We start from the raw sequence: 24,394 nt of genomic DNA, 5'->3' as shown, positions 1-24,394 counted from the left end.
AAATCACTTTGTTGAAAAATTTATGGAAGCAAGATTGTCTGTATTCCATTGTGTGGATGTTTCTAAGTTTCTTGTTCTTCTTGCAGGTAAATGTAAGAAAAAGTTGGAGTTTAGACCATATTTGTCATTTCACCGACAGTGGAACTGTGCAAGTAAGGGATCTTTAGTAGTAGTAGTAGTGCTAAAGAACAAAGATAAGAATTTTCAGGAAAACTAATTGTTAGGGTTTACTTTTCTTGAAACCCCATTATCAGTTTTGGTATTTTGCTGGATTTTTATGGCAATTTTAAGTTAAAAACATGAGAAAAGAAGGATCTTGACGTTAATAACTCTTCCATTCTTGTTTTCTTGTTTTGTCTCAGTGGCAAGCTGTAAGCAGTACTGGTTCAAAATTTTTTTTTTTTTTTCTTTAGACCCTTGTGGTTCGGCCTTTCTTGGACCCCTGCATAGTGGGAGCTTAGTGTATCGGGTTTTTTTTTTTTGAGAGAAAATGGCAGGTGGTAAGATGAAAATATGTTTTAGTAAGATATACAGTTTTTCGTGCATGAAGTGTTCGTTTAAAGAGGAACATGGTCATATTGGGAAGAGGGGTTTTTCAAGAATTGTGTATTGTAATGATCCTGATAATCCAGAACAGGTCCAGCTAAATTATAGGGGGAATTATGTTTCTACTACAAAGTACACAGCAATTAATTTCATACCCAAATCATTGTTTGAACAATTTAGAAGGGTTGCAAATATATACTTTCTTGTAGTTGCTTGTGTTTCATTTAGTCCTCTAGCTCCCTATACAGCCAGCAGCATTTTAGCACCTTTGCTGGTTGTGATTGGGGCAACGATGGCCAAAGAAGGGATCGAAGATTGGAGGCGCAAAAGGCAGGTATATGCTTAATGTATTCTGATGCTTGAGAATCTTTTGTGCTAGCTACTGGTTAATCCTCTTTCATAGATTTTTATGCTCTGTTTTCCTCGTCAGGGATCAAATAGCTCCCTGTTCACCAATCATGATCAATTCTAACTAGGGTGAAAATTAATCACTAAAATGGTTTTGCTTTTATGAATGGTTAAATGAACTAGGATTTAACTTGGCCAATGTGGTTTAGCAACTAAGGGCAATGATAATGAGGCTGATAGACATGTTAAGTAGATTCTTGTAATATATTTATAATGTGTCTAGGCAACAATGCTTGTGAAAATAGAAACCAAAGAGATGTGTAGTGACACTTTTTTACTAATAGTAGTGAAGCAACTTCAAAAAGAAGAACATATTTGGAATAAATCAATAAATGCAGTGCCTTTCTTGACCCTCGGGTTCATTGCCTTAATGAACATGTTCTATAATTGATCTTCCCAAAATGAATAGTAAATACAAAGATATTTTCTCAAGCACAAACGTTGACTACTTGATACAATTTTTTAAAATGAAATTTATTACTTTAAAACATTTTGTTTCCCTATTGGTTGAACACAAGTGTTTCAACTTTTTTATTTCCCTGGTGAAAAAGATTCTTTGAAAGGGATAATTTACTTAGAATAGTTACTGTTTGTTGCAGCATGTATCTCAGGTGTAAAATCAGATGTACTATAATGTGAGTGATCTAGATGTCATGTCGAAAAACATCACTAGGACTTTCTGATGTCTTTAGTTGTGTAATTGCAAGGTTGTGCTTTTACTTTCTGATCAATAGCTTGCTCTTAGTCTATGTTGGCATGCCTTTGGTTCTGGCAGTCTGACAAAAACAAATGTTGGCGACTTGGCATGCTTTTGGTTAGTTGTAAGCAAGTTCAAAGATATATCCAATGGTCTTTCTTTGTAAAATTTTAGTTCTTTTTTTTGCAATCTTTTTCAGGATATTGAAGCCAATAACCGGAAAGTAAACGTATACACTGAAAATCATACTTTCCAAGAGACTAGATGGAAAAGTTTACGAGTTGGTGATCTTATTAAGGTGTACAAGGATCAATATTTCCCCACTGATTTGCTTTTGCTTTCATCAAGCTACGAGGATGGGATATGTTATGTGGAAACCTCCAATCTTGATGGAGAGACTAACCTTAAGGTGAAGCATGCACTAAATATCACATCCTCCCTGCAAGACGATGGTTCTTTTCAAAATTTTAAAGGTGTTGTTAAGTGTGAAGATCCAAATGAAGATCTTTATACTTTCATTGGAACTCTGTATTATGATAATCAGCAGAACCCTCTTTCAGTGCAGCAAATACTTCTGCGAGGTTCCAAGCTACGCAATACTGATTATGTTTATGGTGTGGTTATTTTTACTGGTCATGACACAAAAGTCATGCAGAATTCTACAGATCCTCCTTCTAAGAGGAGTGGAATTGAGAAAAGGATGGATAAAATAATATATGTTCTTTTTGGTACCTTGATTACAATAGCTTTTATTGGATCTATCTTTTTCGGGATTGAAACTAAAAATGACATTTCTGGTGGGAAACTAAGGAGGTGGTATCTTCGCCCAGACAAGACAAGTGTGTTTTATGATCCCAAAAGAGCTACACTGGCTGCATTTTTCCATTTCCTGACAGCCCTTATGTTGTATGGGTACTTGATTCCTATTTCGCTATATGTGTCTATTGAAATTGTGAAGGTTTTACAGAGCATATTCATCAATCAAGATAGGGAGATGTACTATGAGGAAACAGATAAGCCAGCTCATGCAAGAACATCTAATCTGAATGAGGAACTTGGTCAGGTTGACACAATACTCTCAGACAAAACAGGCACCTTAACATGCAACTCCATGGAGTTTGTTAAATGTTCAATAGCAGGTGTTGCGTATGGACGTGTTCTGACAGAGGTAGAGAGGGCCCTGGCAAAGCAAAAAAGAGATGGAGAACAGGAAGTAGGTGATACTTCCAATGACGTGAAGGAATCAACTGACCCTGCTGTTAACTCAGAGAAGTCTATTAAAGGATTCAACTTCAAAGATGAGCGTATAATGAATGGCCAATGGGTCCATGAGCCTAATCGAGACATGATACAAAAGTTTTTTAGAGTGCTGGCGATTTGTCATACTGTTATTCCTGACGTGAACAAAAAAACAGGTGAGATCTCCTATGAAGCAGAGTCACCAGATGAAGCTGCCTTTGTCATTGCAGCAAGGGAACTTGGGTTTCAGTTCTTTGAAAGAACACAAAACAGAATTACACTGCATGAATTGGATCATCAGAGTGGCAAGATGGTTGACAGGTAAATCTTTGATTTGGTTTTTCCTGTATTGGAATCTTGAATATTCAGAAGTTCTGTTCAAAGATGTGAAAGTGGTTTGCTCATCCAGTTGCCAAGAATACATCCACATTTCCCTATTTTGTCCTTTTGGGATGTGGTTTATCTACTCTGTTTTATTTCATCTCTTTTAGTTGTGTGGTGTTGAAGAATCCCTGGCAGGGCTTATTTCTGTTGGTTGATATTTTCTCAGGGATTAAATACTAGTTTTGTGGCCTGCCAAGTGCCAACCAACAATAGTAGCTTTGTCCTTCAGATTTGTTGAAAACATAATACAAATAAATAAGGTGGCAGTTGTTTCAGAAACAGGCGACAAAAGTCCATTTGAGAAATGTTTTAATTTTTTTTTTAAAACATGAAAAACTTCTCTTCAATCTTGTTTGTTTGAAAAGATCTTTATAGAGAAGTTGAAAAAGTTTTTTGACAAGAAATTTCAACATCTTTTGAAACCAAGCATCAGAAGTGTCTTCTGTAGATGAAAGATCACATGTTAGAAAGGTCCTTGGTCCTGAGGAAAAAAATCAGACCTGCACCTAAAGGGACATGTTGAAGACCTAATGTAAATAAATGAAAGTTTCACCTTTCAAACCTCTTGTGCTTCCTTTAGTGGAAAAAAACAGCTTATGTTTTTAGATGAGGTGATCACACAATTCAACAAGAATTATTGTGTAAATTCCAAACTTGGATGCTATCCTCTTCCTTACTCTCAGCCCCTAATATTCTCAACTCAGATGCTTTTGCTTCAACAGCAAAGCAAGATTCATTGTTTGTATAAACCAGATATGTTTAATCTGCTTTGATACTGAGATAAATGAGATATGAATAATATGCTGCAACTTATACAACTCTACGTTTCTTCAGTTTGAAAAAAATAAAATGCTGCAATGAACTTAAAAATTATATCAGGATGTCGTCAATTCTTTACCTATCAATTGGTTATGGAATTATTTTTACCCTTTTCCTTTATTAGTTTTATTGCTTTCTGCATGACGTGGTCTTCATTTCAGATCATATCAGCTCCTTCATGTCTTAGAGTTCAGTAGCTCGCGGAAGAGAATGTCTGTAATTGTAAAAAATGCTGAGAACCAGTTGTTGCTCCTCAGCAAAGGTGCAGACAGGTCTGTATCTCCGTGCACTGCCCTTGCATGTGTCTAGTTTTTCTTATCAAGTGATCAATATGATTCAAATCCTCCGATTCTGTTTAATTTAGACTAATATCTTCTTGCTCGTAATATTTCCTTTTGTTAGTGTGATGTTCGAACAGCTTTCAAAAGATGGGCGGGTCTTTGAGGGTATAACAAGGGAACATCTTAAACAATATGCTGAAGCAGGATTGCGAACTCTTGTTGTAGCTTACCGTGAGCTTGATAAGAAAGAGTTCCAATCATGGGAACAAGAGTTTTTGAATGCCCAAGCTTCTGTAACAGCAGATAGAGATGCTTTGGTGGATGCTGCTGCTCAGAAGATTGAACGGGACTTAATTCTCCTTGGTGTTACTGCTGTTGAGGACAAACTTCAAAAAGGGGTGAGCTTTAATCTTGTGTTGCACATTGCATGCAATTCAGAGTAGTTTGCAACCTCCTTTTTTCGCTTTGCATTGTACATGACTTGCTCCAATTCCAAACTGATTGCTACAGGTCCCTGAATGCATTGATAAACTTGCAAAAGCTGGAATTAAGATTTGGGTCTTAACTGGTGATAAGATGGAAACGGCTATCAATATTGGGTAGGTTTTAATAGTAAAATGATGCAACTTCCATAATCAAACGGTGAATGGAGTTCTCATCATCTTTCTGAATGTCCTCTAGGTATGCTTGTAGTTTATTAAGACCAGATATGAGGCAAATCATAATTACTTTAGATTCTCAAGACATATTGGACTTGGAAAACCAAGGAAACAAGGAGACTATAGCAAAGGTACAGGATTTTGGATTTGTTTTGCCTACAATAAACACATTTTTTTTTTTTTAATTTTATGTTTTTGACCAAGTTCAACTGTCGTAGGCTTCACATGATAGCATTACAAAGCAAATACGTGAGGGAATGTTACAAGTAAGCTCAAGCAGAGGAACTACTGCATCATTTGGTTTGGTCATTGATGGAAAATCATTGTCATTTGCTCTTGACAAAAAACTAGAAAAATCATTCTTGGAGCTTGCAATAAATTGTGCATCTGTTATTTGCTGCCGGTCCACTCCTAAACAAAAAGCTCTTGTAAGTGCTATCCCTTACAGTTTTGTATTTAGAGAAATTTTTTCATGAGCTGTATACAAAGTTTGTTCAATATTTCATTTTGTTGGCCATTTGAATAATTTGACAAAAATATTTGAAGATATGCAGGTTACCAGACTGGTGAAAGTTGAAACACACCGAACTACATTAGCAATTGGGGATGGGGCAAATGATGTAAGCATGCTGCAAGAGGCTGATGTTGGGGTTGGTATCAGTGGTGTTGAAGGAATGCAGGTTAAATATTTTTGTCTAGTTCTTCCTCTTTTGTATTATCCTTTTTCCTTCCTCCATTTCTCAGCATTTGGACCCCCCCCCTTCCCTTTTCTTCGTTTTCCCACTTCACTTTACCTTTTCCTTGTCAGGGGTGGATATCTTTCCTCTAGTGGGGGTTTGGGTGAGGGATTAGGTAGTAGCTTTGGCTGTCCTGTTTTTTCTGTACATATTGCTGTATCTATTCTCCCTAGATTGTGAGCACATGTAATTTTGATATCTTTTATAAGGTCTGTTGGAGGCCTAAAAAGCTACTGAAAAATGAGGATATAAGTACATCATGCAACTGTGATATATTTTAAGGGAAAAAACATGCAGTGTAAGATCCACTGGTACATGACTGTTTGATTATATAATGTAGTGTTTTGCAGCAATCTACTCTTTCTGTTGTATTATTTTTTCTGCAGTGAATTAACTTTCTGAGCAGAAACAAACTTTCTGACTAATGAACTTGATGATAATTGTGTCTTCTACTTGGTGTGTTGCATATCCACAAATTTCAAGTTCTTAATGTAGGAATTCTGCTAGCCTAGTAGCTGCTTATGATTGGTCTGCATTATGGATAGTCCGACTTTACGAATTGTAGCAAGCTTGAATTTAGTACGTTTTTATTCATCACTAGTCATAGTTCTGGAGGATTAGGAATTGATAATCAAGGAGTCGAGACTTAATGAAGTTTAGTGAGCTATTTTGGAAAATGGAGAACAGAAGTAACGTGAGGTACTTTAGTATATGTTAGCTCTTTTGTATGAGACACTTTTCCTTTTGCTGATAACTGTTCCTCTGAACTTTCAACATTCTGCCATTGATATGGATTTTTGACTTAGCAGGAGCTGTAACACTGTTTTTCCTCTATCAGTTGCTGCTGTTTTTTTTGGCATAAATACTACTTATGAAGTTAGTCAATGCTTAGAGTCATAAGCTTTTTGCTGAAGACGTTCTCTCTTCTTGTCTCTCTTGATAGACTGTGATTTCTAATTGTGTAGTAGGCAATATGAGCACATATGCTTTCTGCCAAACAATGTCAATGTTTTAGAGGAGTTAAACTGATGATTATGCAAATCTTACTAGGCTGTCATGTCAAGTGATTATGCAATAGCTCAATTCCGTTTTCTTGAGCGCTTGTTATTGGTCCATGGCCACTGGTGCTACAGAAGAATATCGATGATGGTAAGTATTCGCTATCTGTTCTTGGTGAAATAAAAATAAAATTGGATATGACCAGAAACCACATCAGGCATTTTGTTCATCTTGAATTGTACCATTCTTTTTTACCTTATTTGTACAAATTGAATTGATGTAATTAACATTTGCAGGATTTAGTTGAATATTTTTAATTAAGCAGGCGTGCAAACATAATTATATAAGCAGGCTTACAGTTTTTTTAAACCATTAAGAAGTATGGCACACTATAAAGTGAATAGCCAGTTTCATGTTCGGTTGTGAATTAGAGACATTTATGATCTTCCTGATATCACCTTGGCATGGTTGCAGCTATGCTACTTCTTTTACAAGAACATCGCCTTTGGGTTGACCCTTTTCTGGTTCGAGGGCTTTGCTTCTTTCTCTGGCCGACCTGCTTATAATGACTGGTATATGTCATTATATAATGTGTTCTTCACATCGCTTCCTGTGATTGCTCTCGGTGTCTTTGATCAGGATGTTTCTGCCCACCTATGTCTCGAGGTTTGTCTCCTATTTTATACTTCCTTTTAAGCACTGCAAACAAATTATATTTATTTTAACAAAAACTATTTCATATTCACCTACTTACAGCTAGACAAAAGCATGATAAGGAAGTTAAATAAAGGAGTGGTAACATTTACATGGTTGTGAATGCATAAATCACGTACATATAAGTATGCACTTAGGATTAGGCAAAAGCACGACGACGAGGTTACAAAAAGGCATTACATCGTTTCCACGTTTTATGTATTCTGTGATCTCTTTCCCAAGTGGACACAACTATACAAGTGAGCAAGAGGGCCTCAACCTTGAAAATCTTTCTTCTTAATTATTACTTTGCGGCAGAAGGTCTGATAGAAGTGAAGATTCTCTAAGGGATTACCAACAAGGGATAGAAGGTTTTGTTAGACGAGGCACGTGAAATGCATTGATAATATTCTGTTTATGTGAAGATGTAGTTGGATGATTCAGTTACAAGATTTAAATGAATAGCTTAGTATCTATGAAGCCCATTTCGCTCAAGTTACTGATACATGCAAGTCGAGAAGGATTTCTTTACATCTCTCATAGCATCTCTTTTGCAGTTTCCTAAGCTCTATGAAGAGGGAACGAAGAACATTCTTTTCAGTTGGCGTCGCATTTTAGGCTGGATGTTGAACGGTGTTCTCTGTTCTATGATCATCTTCTTTGGCACCACCAATTCACTCGTGCATCAAGTATTCCGGAAAGATGGTCAACCAGTTGACTACGGAGTCCTCGGAGTGATGATGTACACGTGTGTGGTGTGGACAGTCAATTGTCAAATGGCAATCTCTATCAACTACTTCACTTGGATTCAGCACTTCTTCATTTGGGGCAGCATTGCCATTTGGTACTTGTTTTTAGTTGTTTATGGCTCTCTTTCGCCTATAATATCTACAACCGCGTACAAAATTCTTGTGGAAGCTTGTGCTCCGAGTCCTTTCTATTGGCTTGTCACACTTGTGGTTGTCGTTGCCACTTTGTTACCATACGTTACGCACAGGGCATTTCAAACAGAGTTCTATCCTATGTATCATGATCAGATTCAAAGGAATCGATTCGAAAGTTTAAACAGTGACTTTGCTGAGGAGTCCAGTGATAGAGGCAAACAAAAAGTACATCTTTAAGAATAGTTTGTAGTTTGTCACATTACATAAATGACTGTTCAATTTGTAAAGTTAATTAAGTTGTGTAAAGTAGATATATTTAACAATAATGAGTGAATGGGGCTAGGAAAGTAGAAACTAACGTTTTGAGGTGTCATTTTTGGGGTGAAATTTATTATCATTGTAACATTCTAAAAACATCCCCTTTGGTAAAGGATTTGATTAAGCTATCATTATCTTCCTAAGTCGTATTAACGAAAAAGAGTCAAAATTATCTTTGAACTATTTGAAAAATGAAGTACATATATCGTTCGTTTAAAGGGAAAAAAAAGCTCTTGATTTTTCAGAAATTCGATAAAAGGAGACTATAATAGCTCATGTGATCCAATTCAAATTAATTAATCAACAGGCAAGTCATCCGGGGTGCTTTACGACATGTTCACACTTTATTCGTTTCAAAATAGTTTTTATGTCTCGGTTCGAAAATTAATTTGACTAAAATTTTAAATTAAATTATATTAGATTATTTTGATATTTCAAAATTAAAATTTAGATATTAAAAAAATATACAAAATAATATTATAGATGTATTTTTTTGATATTAATATAATGGAAAGTTGACCGAAATTTCCGTTCTATACGCATATAGTTAGATGATTTATGAATTTGGTGTACTTATTTAGTTGATGTTGATATATACTATAGCTATGTTTGTCTTATTTCGTTTTCATCACTTGTCGTTTCATTAGTTTGTTAATTTTCCTCTGCCCCGAATTAATTGTCATTTGGACACTTAAACTCAATTAAAATGAGACTTTTAAGCCTCTTCAACCATATGTGTGTAGCTCACTCTCCTTTATATAATGGCGAAATGGTATGGTGGACCCTTATACTTGTATCAATTTGTATTCTGAACCATTCTACTTACACAGTTGTCATCTGGACCCTTAAACTCAATAAAACACAATTTAACAAACACCTTTGACCATTGACCAGACTTATGTGGCAGTAAGATGTCTGAGTTGGCAAAAGTATGTAACTACACACTTATTAAGGCGAGTGAGGAGCATTTTTACTTAAAAAATATTTAAAACTATAAAAAAAAATGTTAGACCATTAATTAAAAAACTCCTTCTACTTCACCCATTACACTTCATTTTCATATTCATCCCTTACCCAATCCTTTTTTTCTTTTTTTCCACAATCTATTTTTCGGCTAGATCTGGTGTGTTGACGTAGGTTGTTGGTTTTGTGAGGTTGGAGAAGGAAAGGAAAATGGTCGTGACGTGTGGCGGAGATAAAGGCAGGTAAAGGGAGGAATATGAGTGGTTTCGCCGGCAACAATGGCGACGACGGCGATGGTTTAGGCCATGAAACAATGGGAAGGGGAGAAACTATAATGGGTAGATTTCGACGAGTTTCATGGCAGAGGTTGGTGTGAAATTGTATTTGTATGCAATTTGGGGTGTGAGGATTATGCATGTTTGGTTAGATTTGGTTGTGCGGTGGTTTAGGTTGTTGTTACTGTGGAGGTTGGAGGAGGAAAGAAAAATAGTGATGGTATGCGGCGGAGATGAAGATGGGTGAGGGAGAAAGTATATGTGATTTCGCTGGCAAAAATGGCGACGACGCCGGTAATGGCTTTCTTTTGGTCGTGAAATAGGGAGAATTAGAAATGCCAATAATAAATTAAAATGTTATTATTTTACATTTTATTAAATAATTTTGGTTATTAATTTTAAAAAATAGTTATGAAATAATTATGATGTGGCATTAATATATCTGACGTGGATATGACATGTCAATTATATAAAGGATAGTGAGCTACACACATGGTTGGAGGGACTTAAAAGTCTCATTTTAATTGAGTTGTTCTCCAGACCATTTCGCCAATTCATAACTATTTTTTAAAATTATTAACCAAAATTATATAATAAAATGTAAAATGATAACATTTTAATTTATTTTTGGCATTTTTTAAAGTGAAATTCCATATATCTAATTCTCCCTATTTTCACGACCAAAATCAATCGGAGAAAGTCATGGCCGCCGTCGTCCCCATTTTTGCCGGCGAAATCACATATACTTTCTCCCTCACTTTCGTCATCTCCACCGTACACCATCACTATTTTTCTTTCCACCTCCAATCTCCACAAAAACAACAACCTAAGCCACCGCACCACCGGATCCTGCCGAAAAACCTCTTCACCGCCATGACCGCACCCTCACCCACCTCGTTCTCCTCTCCACTAGCCAGTGTCGCCTCTCTCTCACACCACTGCGATTCAGTGGTCTCCGGCAAGCGCTGGTCCGCTTTCTCCCTCCCGCGGTGAATCAGTCGCCAAGATCCGCTAAATAGGTGTTTTTTTTTTTTTTTTGCAACAAAACCTATTTTCAAATACTGGAGTCACTTAATAGTACAAAGCAAAGAGAGTTATCACATAGAAATTCAACTCGAAACCTCGACGGGCAAAATAAAAATGGCTACCGTAAGTTAACAAATAGTATATTTTTGCCCAAAGAAAAAAAAAAGAACAAAATTTCAAGCTGAGAAAGGTGTGAGCGATTTCTCCCAATTAAATCCAATCTCTAAAATTAAAAAGAGACTGCCACAAAGAACATTCAACGGATTGCTAAATAGGTGTTGGTAAATTGTGGAGAAGAAAAAAAAAAGTTTATTCAAGCATGAAAATGGCCAAAAAGAAGAGGTTAGTGGGGGAAGAAGAAATGACTTCTGAATTAATTGTTTTTTTTTTTAAATATCTCTTTTATAATTTTAATATATTTTTAAAAAGTTATTCACTTACCTTAAGGTGCGTGAAGTCACACATTTTCGTCAACTCAACCATTTTAAAGACACATAAGCTTGATTAATGGTTAGAGGAATTTGTTAAATTGTGTTTTATTGAGTTTAAGGGTCTAAATGACAAATAACTAAGTAGAAGAGTTCAGAATACAAACTTATACAAGTATAAGGGTCCATCAGATCATTTCCCCCTTAAAAATGTGTTAAAACTATGTGCATTGTTAGTTTGCTTAAATTCAAAGTTTTCTATTCGAATTTCAATACTGACATATTGCCGACTTGCACTTAAGTGCTATGCCGGCCCCCTTTGAAACAAACTGCGATACAATGATTAGCTTCTGACCAATGTTTAATATGATTCGTCCAAATTTTCCTTTGAATATTTACATTTACATCATCAATACATTAAGAATAAGTTCAACCGATAAATAGTTGCATTCAGAAACATAATTTATAGGATATATTTCAGTTATAAATTGTGATTCAGAAAAACGACATACAAATTGGGACAAATGATTATGATCTGCAAATTGCATTTTAAAAAATCAACTTATAAATTTTCACATTTCTAAAGTTTAGCTGCGATGCAATCGACACACATCAGATGATGAATTATTGTATGTTATCAAATGACAAATTTAGTGCTGGAATTTTTATATTTTTTTTTGTAACAAAAGGACATTAGTAATACCGAATAATGAAGAAAAACACAAGGGAAATAGGCCAAGGAGATGACGTTTAAGCGGCAAAAGAACGAACTAAGCACTACATTAGCACATTTGGATGTAATTTGGTAAGAATATTTAAGTCCTTTGTTATGTATGATCACTTAATGAAAATAATCTTTAATATATGATATAGTAATCATTTTAGCTTATTAAGAGTGGATATGCAAACAAGAAAGATTATTAAGTTTAACCAACAACTCACCACACAGTCAAATATTTGATTATTATGGGAAGTCTATGCTTTTATTGATTTGAAAAAGAAAAGCTTGCAACCAATTTTTTCATTAGAACTCTATCTATTTTGTTGTATGAACGGAAAATGTGTATAAGAAGAACAAGAAAATTATACACTTTATTTTTATTATTATCGACATAATATAATTTAATCGAATGAATTAAATGAAAATATCTTGATGCACGCGTGTAAATTGGATTGTTATCAAGGAAAAAGTTGCACCTTCTCAACTAAAAAGTAGATGCGAAAAGGAACGAACATCGCGTTTTGTTAATTAGTAAAAAATTGACAGATTCGAGTTACTTACTTATAGAAGCTTCCAAAATTAAAATAAAAATCAAAGTTATGAAAAAGGTTATTCAAAAGATCTATGGTCGTAGATTTATAGGGGAAAAAAATTTCTTTTTCCATCATGTATTAGAAAATTTATTAATTCGACTAGTTAGAACTTATTTCTTAATATTCTCTTGAAAATTTCCTCCAACTTTCTTTTTTTAAAAAAGGAAACTTATGTGGTTAAGTAGATTTATCCAAAATACTCCTCTATTTCTTCTTGAGTGAATTTTCTTATCAGAAAAAAAGAGTAACTGAATGAATTTTCTTAGCGTTTAAGTTAATTAATTATATGTAACAGTTTATTTATGAAGAGGAACCTAAAATGAGAAAAGAGAGTAAATATCCTGCTTCAATCAGTAATTACAGAATATTAGTGTTTTTTTTTTCTTTATAGCAAATTAAATTAATTTTAATTGTTTAAACTGAAATGTAGGAAAATCTTGTATGACGTGTTATAGTTTTAGAGCATGTTTGGCATTGATGCTAAAAACAACTTATTTTTAGAAATACTTTTTAAAATGGCTTTTTAGAAAGTGCTTGAAAAAATAATAATTTGTGTTTGACTAATATATTTGAAAAGTATTTTTCATAAGCAAACTGCGTTTGGCTAATCTTTTTTAAAAAGTGTTTTTTTTAGTCAAATTACAAAAAATGACAATTATTAATGTACTTCTAATATTAAAATTATTTTATAGAGAAAAACTATTTTATATATCTATTATAAAAAGTTAATTAAATTTTTATTTTTAAAAAAATTAAAATTTACATGTTTAAATTTTCAATCAATATTATACTTTTTTTGGGAGGCTGAAATCTTTAGTTGTTATTTTTTCTTCTTTTTTCTAATCTTGAAAAAAATATTGTTGATACCTTTTTCCTAATTCTACAAAATAATACGTAAAATTATATATAATATATAAAATAATAATATATAAACATAAAATAAATTATAATTTTCTTATATAAAACAAAAAATAAAATTCTTAAATTAAATTTAACTAAACTTATGAAATATGCTAATTAACTAATAAGAAATATATTAGTAAATATGTAATTAAGCATATATGAAAAGGATATTTTAGTCTTGAGAAAAATACTTTTTTTGTTTTTGCTTTTTTGTTTCTTCCCAATAACTGAATTTTTTTTAGCTTTTTCCCAACAACAGAAAACTAAATTGCTTCTACTTCCATTTAAAAACACTTTTACTGATTTGCCAAATACTTAATTTTTCAATAAATTTATTTTCCCTCAAAATAAATGTTTCTGGCCTTCAAACAAGAATGTCAAATAAACTCTTAATAGAAAAATCATATAAAAAATTGTATTTTATTTATAAAATTTATAGTATTCCATATTTTATTATAATAATTATCATATAACTTTTTCAAAAAATATGTTAATAAACGCAACACATGTTTTACATTTATGTTAAATTTTTAAGAATAAAAATTAGATATTTGAATTGTCACACCCCTTTTTGCGCACCGGCGTATAGGATTTTTTCAATTTAAGTGACGTTATTGATTAGAGATTATTTTGTTTTATTTTCAGAGTCGCTACTTAAAATTGAGTTATGGTGTTTCAAGTCACCTTTTTTTAATCCCTAATCAAAAGGAAATGACTCTTTATTTTGGTCTGCGAACTAGAAATTCGGGCAAGAAATTCTATTGACCAAGGGGAAGGTATTAGGCATCGCTCGAGTCTTGTGGTTCTAGCACGATCGCTTTTATTGATGTATACTTACTTTTAAATATTTTTGGATATATATTATAGGCTACATTCTCGCTTGCATTGTTTATTTGTTGAACTTTTATTTGGTCTCGACCTAGATGCGTAACCGCATTCTTGGTCTTGACATTTAGAGACATAACTGTCTTCTTTGCATCACACTTAATAATCTTTTTTTTTATAAGTCTCTACTTTAAATTAATAAAAGTTAATTATATTATTGGGCAATGTTCATCATCGCATCCTTGAGTTTATTTTAATTGTCTCAAAAAAGATGCGCAACCACATTCTTAATCGAAACAAATATTTTTAATGTGTCTAAATGTTCGGTCTAACATTAAAATAAAATATTTATTTCTTATAAAGAAAAAGCAAATAAAGTAAAATACTAAACTTCTAGAAATAAATTTTGTATCATTTCGATATCTTTTATTTTTTATTATTCTTAAAGTTGGTGTCAAAACTATAACAATTGTTAAAATAAATCTCATTTTTTGTTTGATAAAATAAAACAACAATAATTTATTTATATATTTATTTTTTAGCCTAACTATACCTACTTTATCATTATTATCTCAAGACAAGAACAATGTTATGACCCGTTCATTTTTAAGAGATCACAACTAACAAATAAAAATAAATAAAAAACATAATCATCAATTAAAGCTACCTTCATTCATGAAATAGATATATAACAACTAACAAATGAATCATTTCAATCAAATTCATGAATGAAACAAAATATAATAAAACTTGTCATAAAATTACATCAAATTTCATGAATAAATTAAATAAAGAGATAAGGTAAAGTTGAATATCGCAAAATCTTAATCGAAGCTCGATTAGAACACCCACAAAATTTTGTAGGTTGTTTGTGATGGTACATGTGTTTGTGTTGATATGAAAAAAAATGAATAAGAAAGAAAATATGTGAATGCGTTGGTGAATTTTTAAAACGATAATAAAATAAAATGGGACCGTTTTTCTTCTTTTTTTTCTCGTGCAGCGTGTGTGCGTGCAGATTGTAGTGATGTTGATTGTTTTGGTTTGTGGGATTGTTCGCTAATTTTTTCTATCTTTTTTTTCCTTTTTTCTTTGTTGTACGTTTTGTGTGTTTTTCCTTTGCTGATGGTTGGTTTTTTTTTTCTGTACGTCTGAGTGTCTTAATGTAGTTAGGATGTGTGTTGATATATAGGGGGTAGGGGTTGCTGATTGTAGTAGTGTGTATGTGTTTAGGATAGTGGGGTGTTGTGGTGTGAGGTGGGTAGTGGAGTTGGGGTAGTGGGGTTGAAAGGGTTGTGTGGGTAGTTTAGGTTATTATTTTTTTTAGCTGAAATATATATATATATATATATATATATATATATATATATATATAAATCATAATAATAAAAAATATTAATTAATTATTTTGAATTAATAACATATAAGAAAAGTCAAATAGCTAGTCTAAAAATATAATTAAGAAACACTTGCTTATTGATTAAATCTAAATTAAATGAAAACATATTTTTTTGTTATTTTCAAATCTTTTAAAATAAACTTACTAAAATAAGATAAAAGTCAAAAATATTTTAATTTATATTTTAAAAATATTTAAGCTCTAAAAATAATGTAAAATTTTAGTTCGATCAAAAATTACGGTGTCTACATGAATATTTCTTGAAAAAAAAAAACCTCTCATTACAACTTGCACAAATACTATAGAAGCGCAGCTGGAAACTGAAACAGTCCGTCTTCCCTGTCATAAATAATTCTCTCTCCATTAATAAGATCATAACCTACAGAGACAATAAACGTGCACCAGAGCGTTTATGAAATTACAACTACTCACATGCAGGAAGAAGAATATTTCTCTCCTAGCTTTAGCAGCTACTCTTCAAATAGAGTGGCAGACATTGCCGGAAAAATCTCCGATGAAATTAAACGTGATTCTGAGGTGGTAGAAGAGAACGCTGACGGTGCCGATGAAGAAGAGGATTTTGTATTCTCTTTGGTATGTGAAAATCCAGAGGATTCGGGCGGCGTATTCCCCTTCGACCGTCAAATCCAGCCTATTTACCCCGTTTTCAACCGCGATCTGTTACTAAATGACGTTTCTTATGACGTAGATCGCGAAGGTCTTATCGGTGAATCGTCTGAAAACCTCAATAGTTCAGTTCAAGTTTCGTTAAAGGATTTATTCTTAGAAGAACGGGAACCGCTGTCGTCATCATCTTCCGAGGTCGATGAGTTGGAGAGTGTACCTCCGGGAACGTATTGTGTATGGAAGCCGAATATAACCGAGCCTTCACCAAGCAAATGTAAGAAGAGTAATTCAACGGGATCGGCGTTTAAGCGGTGGAGTATTCGAGATTTGATGCGCCGGAGCAACAGTGACGGTAAGGACAGTTTTGTATTTCTGACACCGGAAAAAGGATTGAAAAGCGAAAGGTCCAAAGCAAAGGACTCAGCAGAGGCGTCTAAAGTTGCCGGAAAATTGAAGGCAAAGGGCAACAGTAGCAGCGGTAACAAGGCATCTTCGATGACGGACGTTTATTTACGGAACCAAGCGGCAAAGGAAATGGATAAGAATAGGCGCAAATCATATTTACCATACCGGCGAGATCTGGTAGGTTTTTTCGCAAATGCCAGCAATATTGGTAGAACTTTTCCTCCTTTTTAGCAAGCTTCCATTTTTTAATAAATTAATTAAGTGTGTAAATATCTTAAATGAAGAACATGTGCCACGATTCCTGAATGATTTAGTTGTTATGGCTCGATTTTGTTTAGAGGTCGATTATTCACACGGATGATGATTCGCGATGAATTTTCCCAGAAATGTCTTTTATAAGGCTTGTTTAGTGTGTTTATGAATAAATCGAAAAGAGAGAACTTTCTAGCTTAGGACCTAAAGTGCGCTACGCTCCACTTCATTCCTACCTGCCATCATATTATTTGTATTTTGTTGTCTAACATATTCTTTATGAAAACTTTAATTAAAAGTATATTTTAGTAAGTTATTTTTATTTTGGAATTTTATTTTAATTACTATACTATTTTAGATAGCGGAATGAGTAATAAATGTAGTAACTACAACTAGAAAAAGCTTTTTCCAAAGAAGTGTTTTGGCGTAAATAAATAGGCATATAGATTGTTGTTGGTTGCATTTAAGTTGCTTGGTGAGAGTTGGGGACTCGAGGAGAGATCGTGGGGGACTTTATTGTATAATCACGAATAGTCAAAAACCGCGCCAAAAAAAAAAACCACACTATTCATTATCATTATTTAATAATTATGACTCATTTTCTAACCTTAATTATCAATTCCAAAACCTGAAACACAGCTTTTATTAGTGTTTCATTTGGTATGACTTATGAGGTATTTCCTCCGTCCCAATTTATGTGGCTTACTTTTTTTGAGTTTTTGGCTAAAATCATCCTTGAAGTATGACCTAAACTTAGAGTACATCCTTGTGTTATGTACTTACAAAAAACATCCTTGAACTATCCAAAAAGTTGCAAGATTCATCATTCTGTCTATTTTTTTTAAGAAACTCATGCTACCAACAAAAAATGTGTCAAGTCGAATAAATATATGTACACATGATTAAGCTAGTCAAGTTAAGTGATTTTTTTAAATTTTTAGAAATTGAGGGTTTAAATCATATTCAGACAAAATATATTGAAATTCTAAATATTCTTTGTAAAAATATGGCCAAATACTACTCCAATTTCAAAAATTTCGAAAACAATAATTATTTTTTTATTTTTATAACTAAACGCCTACATAATTTCACTAAATTTCCAGCAATTATGTACATTGTATAAAATGTGAATTGCATTGTATATATAGTACATACGCCCTAAATATTTTATTAAAAAAACCTCTAAATAGTTGGACGTAATATTTTTTAAATGATTATTTTTTACATAATCTTTCTAATCATCGGAACCTACTATACAAATATTTCAAAACTTATGTATTGTTGCAAGTCAATTTACTTGATGATGCAAAAAACATATGAACTAACAACACACAAAATTTAAATTCTGATAATGAAAGATTCATTTCCTATCCTTATCCTTATTCTTTTTAGGTAACTTTGATCTACTCGTCGTGGCAAGACATGACCAAATTAATTTTTTTTATTGGTTAAACCAGTTTCTTAACAAAAATAGATTGAAGGATGATTCTTGTTAATTTTTAGATAGTATAAGGATGTTTTTTGCTCACTTAGATAATATAAGGATGTACATTAGATTTGAGTCATAGTTAAGAGATGATTTTAACCAATAACTCTACTTTTCTTTTTAGTAAGTTTAAAAAAGAATGATACATTTTTATATTAAGTAATAATTTAACTATAAAATGTTTATTTTACCCTTAATGAAATGATTTACGGCCAGTCGGCCACACAAATTTCTATTATTCATTTTGGACCACAAGTTTTAAAAGTCTTCATTTTTTTTTAAAACTCCGTGTCGAGTCAAACTACCTCATATAAAATAGGACGGAGGGAGTACAAGATATGACAATTTCAGCAATAAAATAGAGGACTATTTAATCTGAGTTCGATTGGAGATATTAGGTAGTATTGAAATTATTTATTCAACTATTTAGATCTTAATGATAGGATAAGTTATTCCATATATCTGATGAAATAACTTATTCTGAAATAATGAATCTCAGGATAACTTGTTCCCAATGATCCCCAAGGCTAAAGCCAGTTCTCTGGCTGGTTGTTTAGCTATGGAAATTAGCTTGCTCGATTTATTGACTGAAGAAAAATAAAGTTTCCTAAAATTTGAGTATCAAAACAGGACATTGTATGCCAATAAGAACATGTCACTAGCTAAGAGCAAAATATTAATTTTCTAGTTTAAAGGAGTTTTCAAACACAACTACTGTACGCCGTTCTTTTTAAATTAATGGAGTAATCGAATAAATGAGATAATACATGAATTATTTATTAGTGAAATGCACATGAGCCTTCTAATCGTATTTTACCTGGACATGCGATATGAAATTAAATGATATGAAGGTAAAGTTTGTATGCACATGTAATTTAGATTTTTTAAAATTGAAAACTATCAAAATTTCTTCAATTCATATCTAATCTAACCAAATGAATAAATCATAATTCATAAACACGCTATGAGAGTTGATGTTCTAAGACACTGTATTGATAAATCACATAACTCCATGATTCTCTCATACATAAATGCTTACGATTACAAATTTTCAAAAACAAATAATTCTATAAAAACAACTATTCAAATACACCTATAATATAATGAGTCTTATTTAACAAGATTTAAATTTATGGATCAGTTTTACATTCAAAAAGTGAAATTATAATTTGGAATTTCTAATCATAGTATTTTTATTTTTTTTGGAGATTTCAAATTATATGACCAAATATATATTAATTTAAATATAATTAAAAATTATAGTTTCACATCGCAAATTTAATAGCTCCAGAACTTTCACTTTACCTGTTGTGGCTTGTGGGATTCGATTCACATTACGTCATACTTTATCATTTCCGGCTTCCTTGACCTACCCCATTTAATAGGGGGTGGGGGTGGGGGTGGGGTGGGGGAGATAATCACCTGAATAGTTTATCTTCCACTTGTTGCTTGCTTCACTCCTCCCTCCACGACTTAATTACTATTACATAAATAATTATGCACGTTCTAGCTAACCAAAAATAGTTTGCTACAACACCAACTAAATTAAACTATTTCCAACTCTATAAAAAGAAAAAAAATCATATATAATTGAATCTAGAGGTTAAATGGGGAATTGAGCTGAATTTGGAGAGGAGAGAAGGTTTTCAAACGAACCTAGTTATTAATTAATAAACGAATTATTAATCCGTTCAAAAGTTACTTAAACTAAAATAAAGCAAAAAAGATGTCATAACTCAATTCATCTAATTCTTACTAAATTTCAATTTTTTTTAAAAATAATTTATAATTTTTCCCTTTATTATGGCACACTAGACATAAATTAATTGCTAAAGAGCAAAAAAAAAAAAAAAAAAAAAAACTCAGCAAATCCCATAGAAGAATTACAAGATGACAAGATAATGATGTATAGAAGGTGAATTGTAGTAATGTATCTAATAAAAAGAGGAGAGAAATTAAAGGTGGGATAGTAGTAGTAGTGTTAAAGTAATAGTCATATTGACAAGTAGTGAAGGAAAGTAAGTCCTTCACATGCTGCTTTCATTAATTAGTCAAAAGATCCATGAAATCTGCCATATCCTTTGGGTTGTGCAATCTACTTAGACCACCTCCTGCCTAAAATTATCTTTTTCTACTGTCATTTGCCTTTAAGTAACTGAAAACGATTGTTTTGCATACTAAATTATGGTAGTAAATGTAAGATTTTACCTGAATTTGATATTTATATCAGTCTAATATAAGTGAATTATTGAGGCGTGAGTGTGATATATTCCTTAAGAAAGATATTTAAGGACATAAAAGGATGATTTTTCAATATTTTCAGTCACAATCAATGTAATTAATCTTCTAGAAAATGAAAACCACTTTAAAAAAACCTCTTCTAGAAAATGAAAACCACTTTTTAAAAAACCTCATTTAAAAAAGGAAAATTTTGGGAAAATAATAATAACAATATACTCTTGAACTTTGAAAAATTCCCTTATTTTAACTATAAAAGAGTCTCAAAACTTCACTTATAATGCACTGAAGAGAGTAGTTAATTAATTACTTACACATCCCACATTTATCACTAAATAAGTAATTAATTAATATGTATTGTCATGTTAATAAATGATTTAACCATGATATATGAATTATTATAGTTTGATGTAAAACCTAGATGCGATAAAGTCTTAGCAATCGCTAAAGGTAAAAAGTTTAATGTCGTAAAAGTCTTTTTCCTCCCACTTGAATAGAAGAATGAAGAATGAAGGGAGGAAGTCAATTGCCCTTTCTCCAGCTAACCGATAGGGAAATCCTTACACAAGCCCCAAAAAAAGCATGGATCTAATTCATACATCGTGTATATGTTTTGTATATTTGAATTTACACACATGATTAAATTGGGCTGACGGGCCAAAAAATATGATAGAAGCTTTTGAATATTATTGACGGGCAATATATGTGCAGCTTGATATAGGCTCGACTCAGGGGCCCAAAATTTATTACATATTTTATAGAGTATATAATTAGTATAATTTATAAATAAAAAGAGTACTATTATAATTTCCTTTTTATAAGCACACTATTTTAAATTCCTTTTGGTCTCCTCGATTTATTCAAGTCGAAGCAATTGAATGTCTAACGATAACTTGTACATGCTATAGTTGTAGCAGAAATGTAAATGAATTCGCGGGATTGAATTTTGACCCATCTATTTATTTTCCAATTTTAACCCTGTATGAATTGAGCTAATTTAAAGGTATAACAAGCAGTTGAATTAGTTTCAAGTTTTTAGGTAGTTAAGTGAAATATGATAGATTATGCCTGCACATGTAAATAATTTTACTGACGCCTCTGTTTGTTAATTAACAGAATTATTTATTCCACACTCTATAAATACAGATATGAGAAAGCGACTTAAGGTAGAACATTTTTGTCCTTTGCAAAATTCATTCCACTTGTAATATATGGCAACAGTATGACAACATTCTTTCAGCTTCTCTTCAGTCAAATTCTTTTCCATTTCGAGTTATGAAAGGTTGCTTAACTATATATAACAATTAGAATTTCAACGATATATATAACTTAAACTCGTAACTACGATAGAAAAGAAGGGGTGGGGTCCTCTGGTATAGGGTTTGATGTGTAATTTGACAATCTGACCTATGTGCAATTATGTGCCTAATATGTCGAAACGATGAGTAGTGATATAGACATTCTCAAATTGCCTAAAGAGGTTTGAGGAACATTTGCATGGACTTAAAGGGGCCAAAAAATCCAGAATTTTCATTCTACCATCCATTGCCTAAATTAAATGAAACATGCATCATTCTCTCTACCCTTTCCCAATTTTGTGGATTCCTTAAGATTATGGCCTCAGACTCAGACATCCCTCAGAAAGCATAGGTCAATGAGTCTTGCAATCTGCTAAGCTTTCATCTCGGTAGGCGTATTATTATTATTATAGTATTTATTTTCAACAAAATATTCATGATTGAAACGATGTGAAAAATTCAAACCAAGAAGCGTCAGGGGCATTTGGGAAAGTTGGGGACATCAGGAGGATATAGTTTCCTTTTCATTTCCACATACCACAGTAGTTGGTAAAAGCTATAGCAACTTACATTTGGGAAAGTTGGGGACATCAGGAGGATATAGTTTCCTTTTCATTTCCACAGACCACAGTAGTTGGTAAAAGCTATAGCAACTTACAATTCAATTGATTCGGAAACATACACCACAATGATTGGGTAGGGAGTAAGATCATGCCAGAAATCACGTTCTGCGCTCTATACTGAGAGAGTGTAATTGGGTTTTACTCTATATAGGTGCTTTCTTCGTAATTGTGTATGTCTTGGTGGACAAAATTTCTTAGGAGATAACAAGTATGTGATGTAATAGTTGAAACTCACACAAATTAGCCAAAGTTCTAAATCATCTAAAAGGATCAGCAGGGAGCTTGTGGGAGACAAACAGGTATATAAATCAATTTACAAGCCAACAAAGGGCAATGGGGACTATCAACATTATCCTAATGCAAAGGTGAGAAATATCATATCTTTATTCTAAATAAACTGACACTCATTTGCAATATATGGGTAATCTAATTAGTAAAGTTGATGCTTGTGCAACAAATTCTTTTTGCTAGTCACTATTTTATAAACTGAATAGGAGTATCGCTTAAATTAGCCAACCACATTTTTATGCCGCCCTCCCCCCCTTTTTTTTCACGGTAGATATGAACTGATAACTTTTAAAATATAATTGAGTAACTCGTTGGATACATTGAATGAGTAAATAATTTTACAATGCCGACGAAAAATATTTTTTAATTCAAAACTCATTTATATTCTCCACATAAGGAGAATTAGGCAATACTGTAGCAGAAACACATATGGTCCATAGTGATAATAACTAAAAAGTTCGACCACCAACTTGATAATTGAAGGAGATAAAAATTGAAAGAATGTGAAGCAAATGTTGAAGTACAACCACAAGTAGCATTAGATTGAAGATAGGACCTTATCTATTCTCATCCACTACCTTTTCCTTTTATCTTTCATTTACCATCCTCCATTCATTTTTTTTCTTCTTCCGTACGTATATTTTTCGTTTGAATTTGAGGTAGTCATATATTTTTGTTTTTAATATTGACACATGTCACTACACCACTTCTAATCGTGACATGTGGCGAGCATTGATCGGATAAGGGATATTTGGTAATTTGTTCAAAGAAATTAATGTTAAGCTAATTGAAGAAATTCAAAAAAATTGCTTTGGATATTGTAGTCACAAATAGGTACATAATATCATCTTCCATGCATACACGTATTTAGAGATTTAATCCCTCTAATATAATTGTGTAACGTTTATTCCAAATTAATCCTTGGATATATTGGAAGGGATACAATGAAAAAGGATCAACAACTTTTGAGTAAGTAGGATAGGGAAGGATGCAAGTCTGGTGTATCAGTTATCGTATCCATGGCAAATGTTGGGTACATAGCACAGTGCGAAGCGGATAATTGCTTTGCTACGAGGAGTAATTTCGTTCTGACTTCCAAATTAGTAAATACTGCAAATGTGCAATTACAAGAGAATATTCTGACTCTAAATCTGATGAATTTGGAACTAAATTGAGATTATGGCCATAATTGTTACTCTGGCGAGGCGAATGGTCATTACATATGCATGTCCAAATTATGAAAATGACCACACGACAACCAAATAAAAGAAAGAGTGCAAATGTAGGTGGGAATATAATTTGTACTGCCCTACAGAAAGAATAACATTGTCCATTATTCAACGGTGGAGTCAGAATTTTTACTCAATCGATTCAAATATA

At 32.6% G+C, this 24,394-nt stretch overlaps 2 protein-coding genes across 2 annotated transcripts; both read left to right on the top strand.

Moving 5' to 3' along the window:
* Window positions 1-476: 476 nt before the first annotated feature.
* Window positions 477-8,792, top strand: LOC125810849 (probable phospholipid-transporting ATPase 8). The gene is made up of 11 exons (XM_049490341.1): window positions 477-880; window positions 1,851-3,211; window positions 4,255-4,365; window positions 4,496-4,772; window positions 4,885-4,973; window positions 5,056-5,164; window positions 5,252-5,461; window positions 5,588-5,713; window positions 6,821-6,919; window positions 7,244-7,435; window positions 8,020-8,792. Exons 1-11 carry the CDS (start codon window positions 491-493, stop codon window positions 8,581-8,583), a joined length of 3,528 nt encoding a protein of 1,175 aa, XP_049346298.1. The 5' UTR covers window positions 477-490; the 3' UTR covers window positions 8,584-8,792.
* Window positions 8,793-16,082: 7,290 nt separating this feature from the next.
* LOC125810864 (uncharacterized) lies at window positions 16,083-17,094 on the top strand. The gene has a single exon (XM_049490359.1). The coding sequence runs from the start codon at window positions 16,230-16,232 to the stop codon at window positions 17,058-17,060; it is 831 nt and encodes a 276-aa protein (XP_049346316.1). The 5' UTR covers window positions 16,083-16,229; the 3' UTR covers window positions 17,061-17,094.
* The last annotated feature ends 7,300 nt before the right edge of the window (window positions 17,095-24,394 follow it).

The sequence above is a fragment of the Solanum verrucosum genome, unplaced genomic scaffold, assembly GCF_900185275.1.
Source record: "Solanum verrucosum unplaced genomic scaffold, falcon-dt-bn FXZP01000032.1, whole genome shotgun sequence".
Classification (NCBI taxonomy): Eukaryota; Viridiplantae; Streptophyta; class Magnoliopsida; order Solanales; family Solanaceae; genus Solanum; species Solanum verrucosum.
The sequence above is the reverse complement of the archived record's forward strand: the minus strand, read 5'-3'. Positions and strand labels throughout refer to the sequence as shown.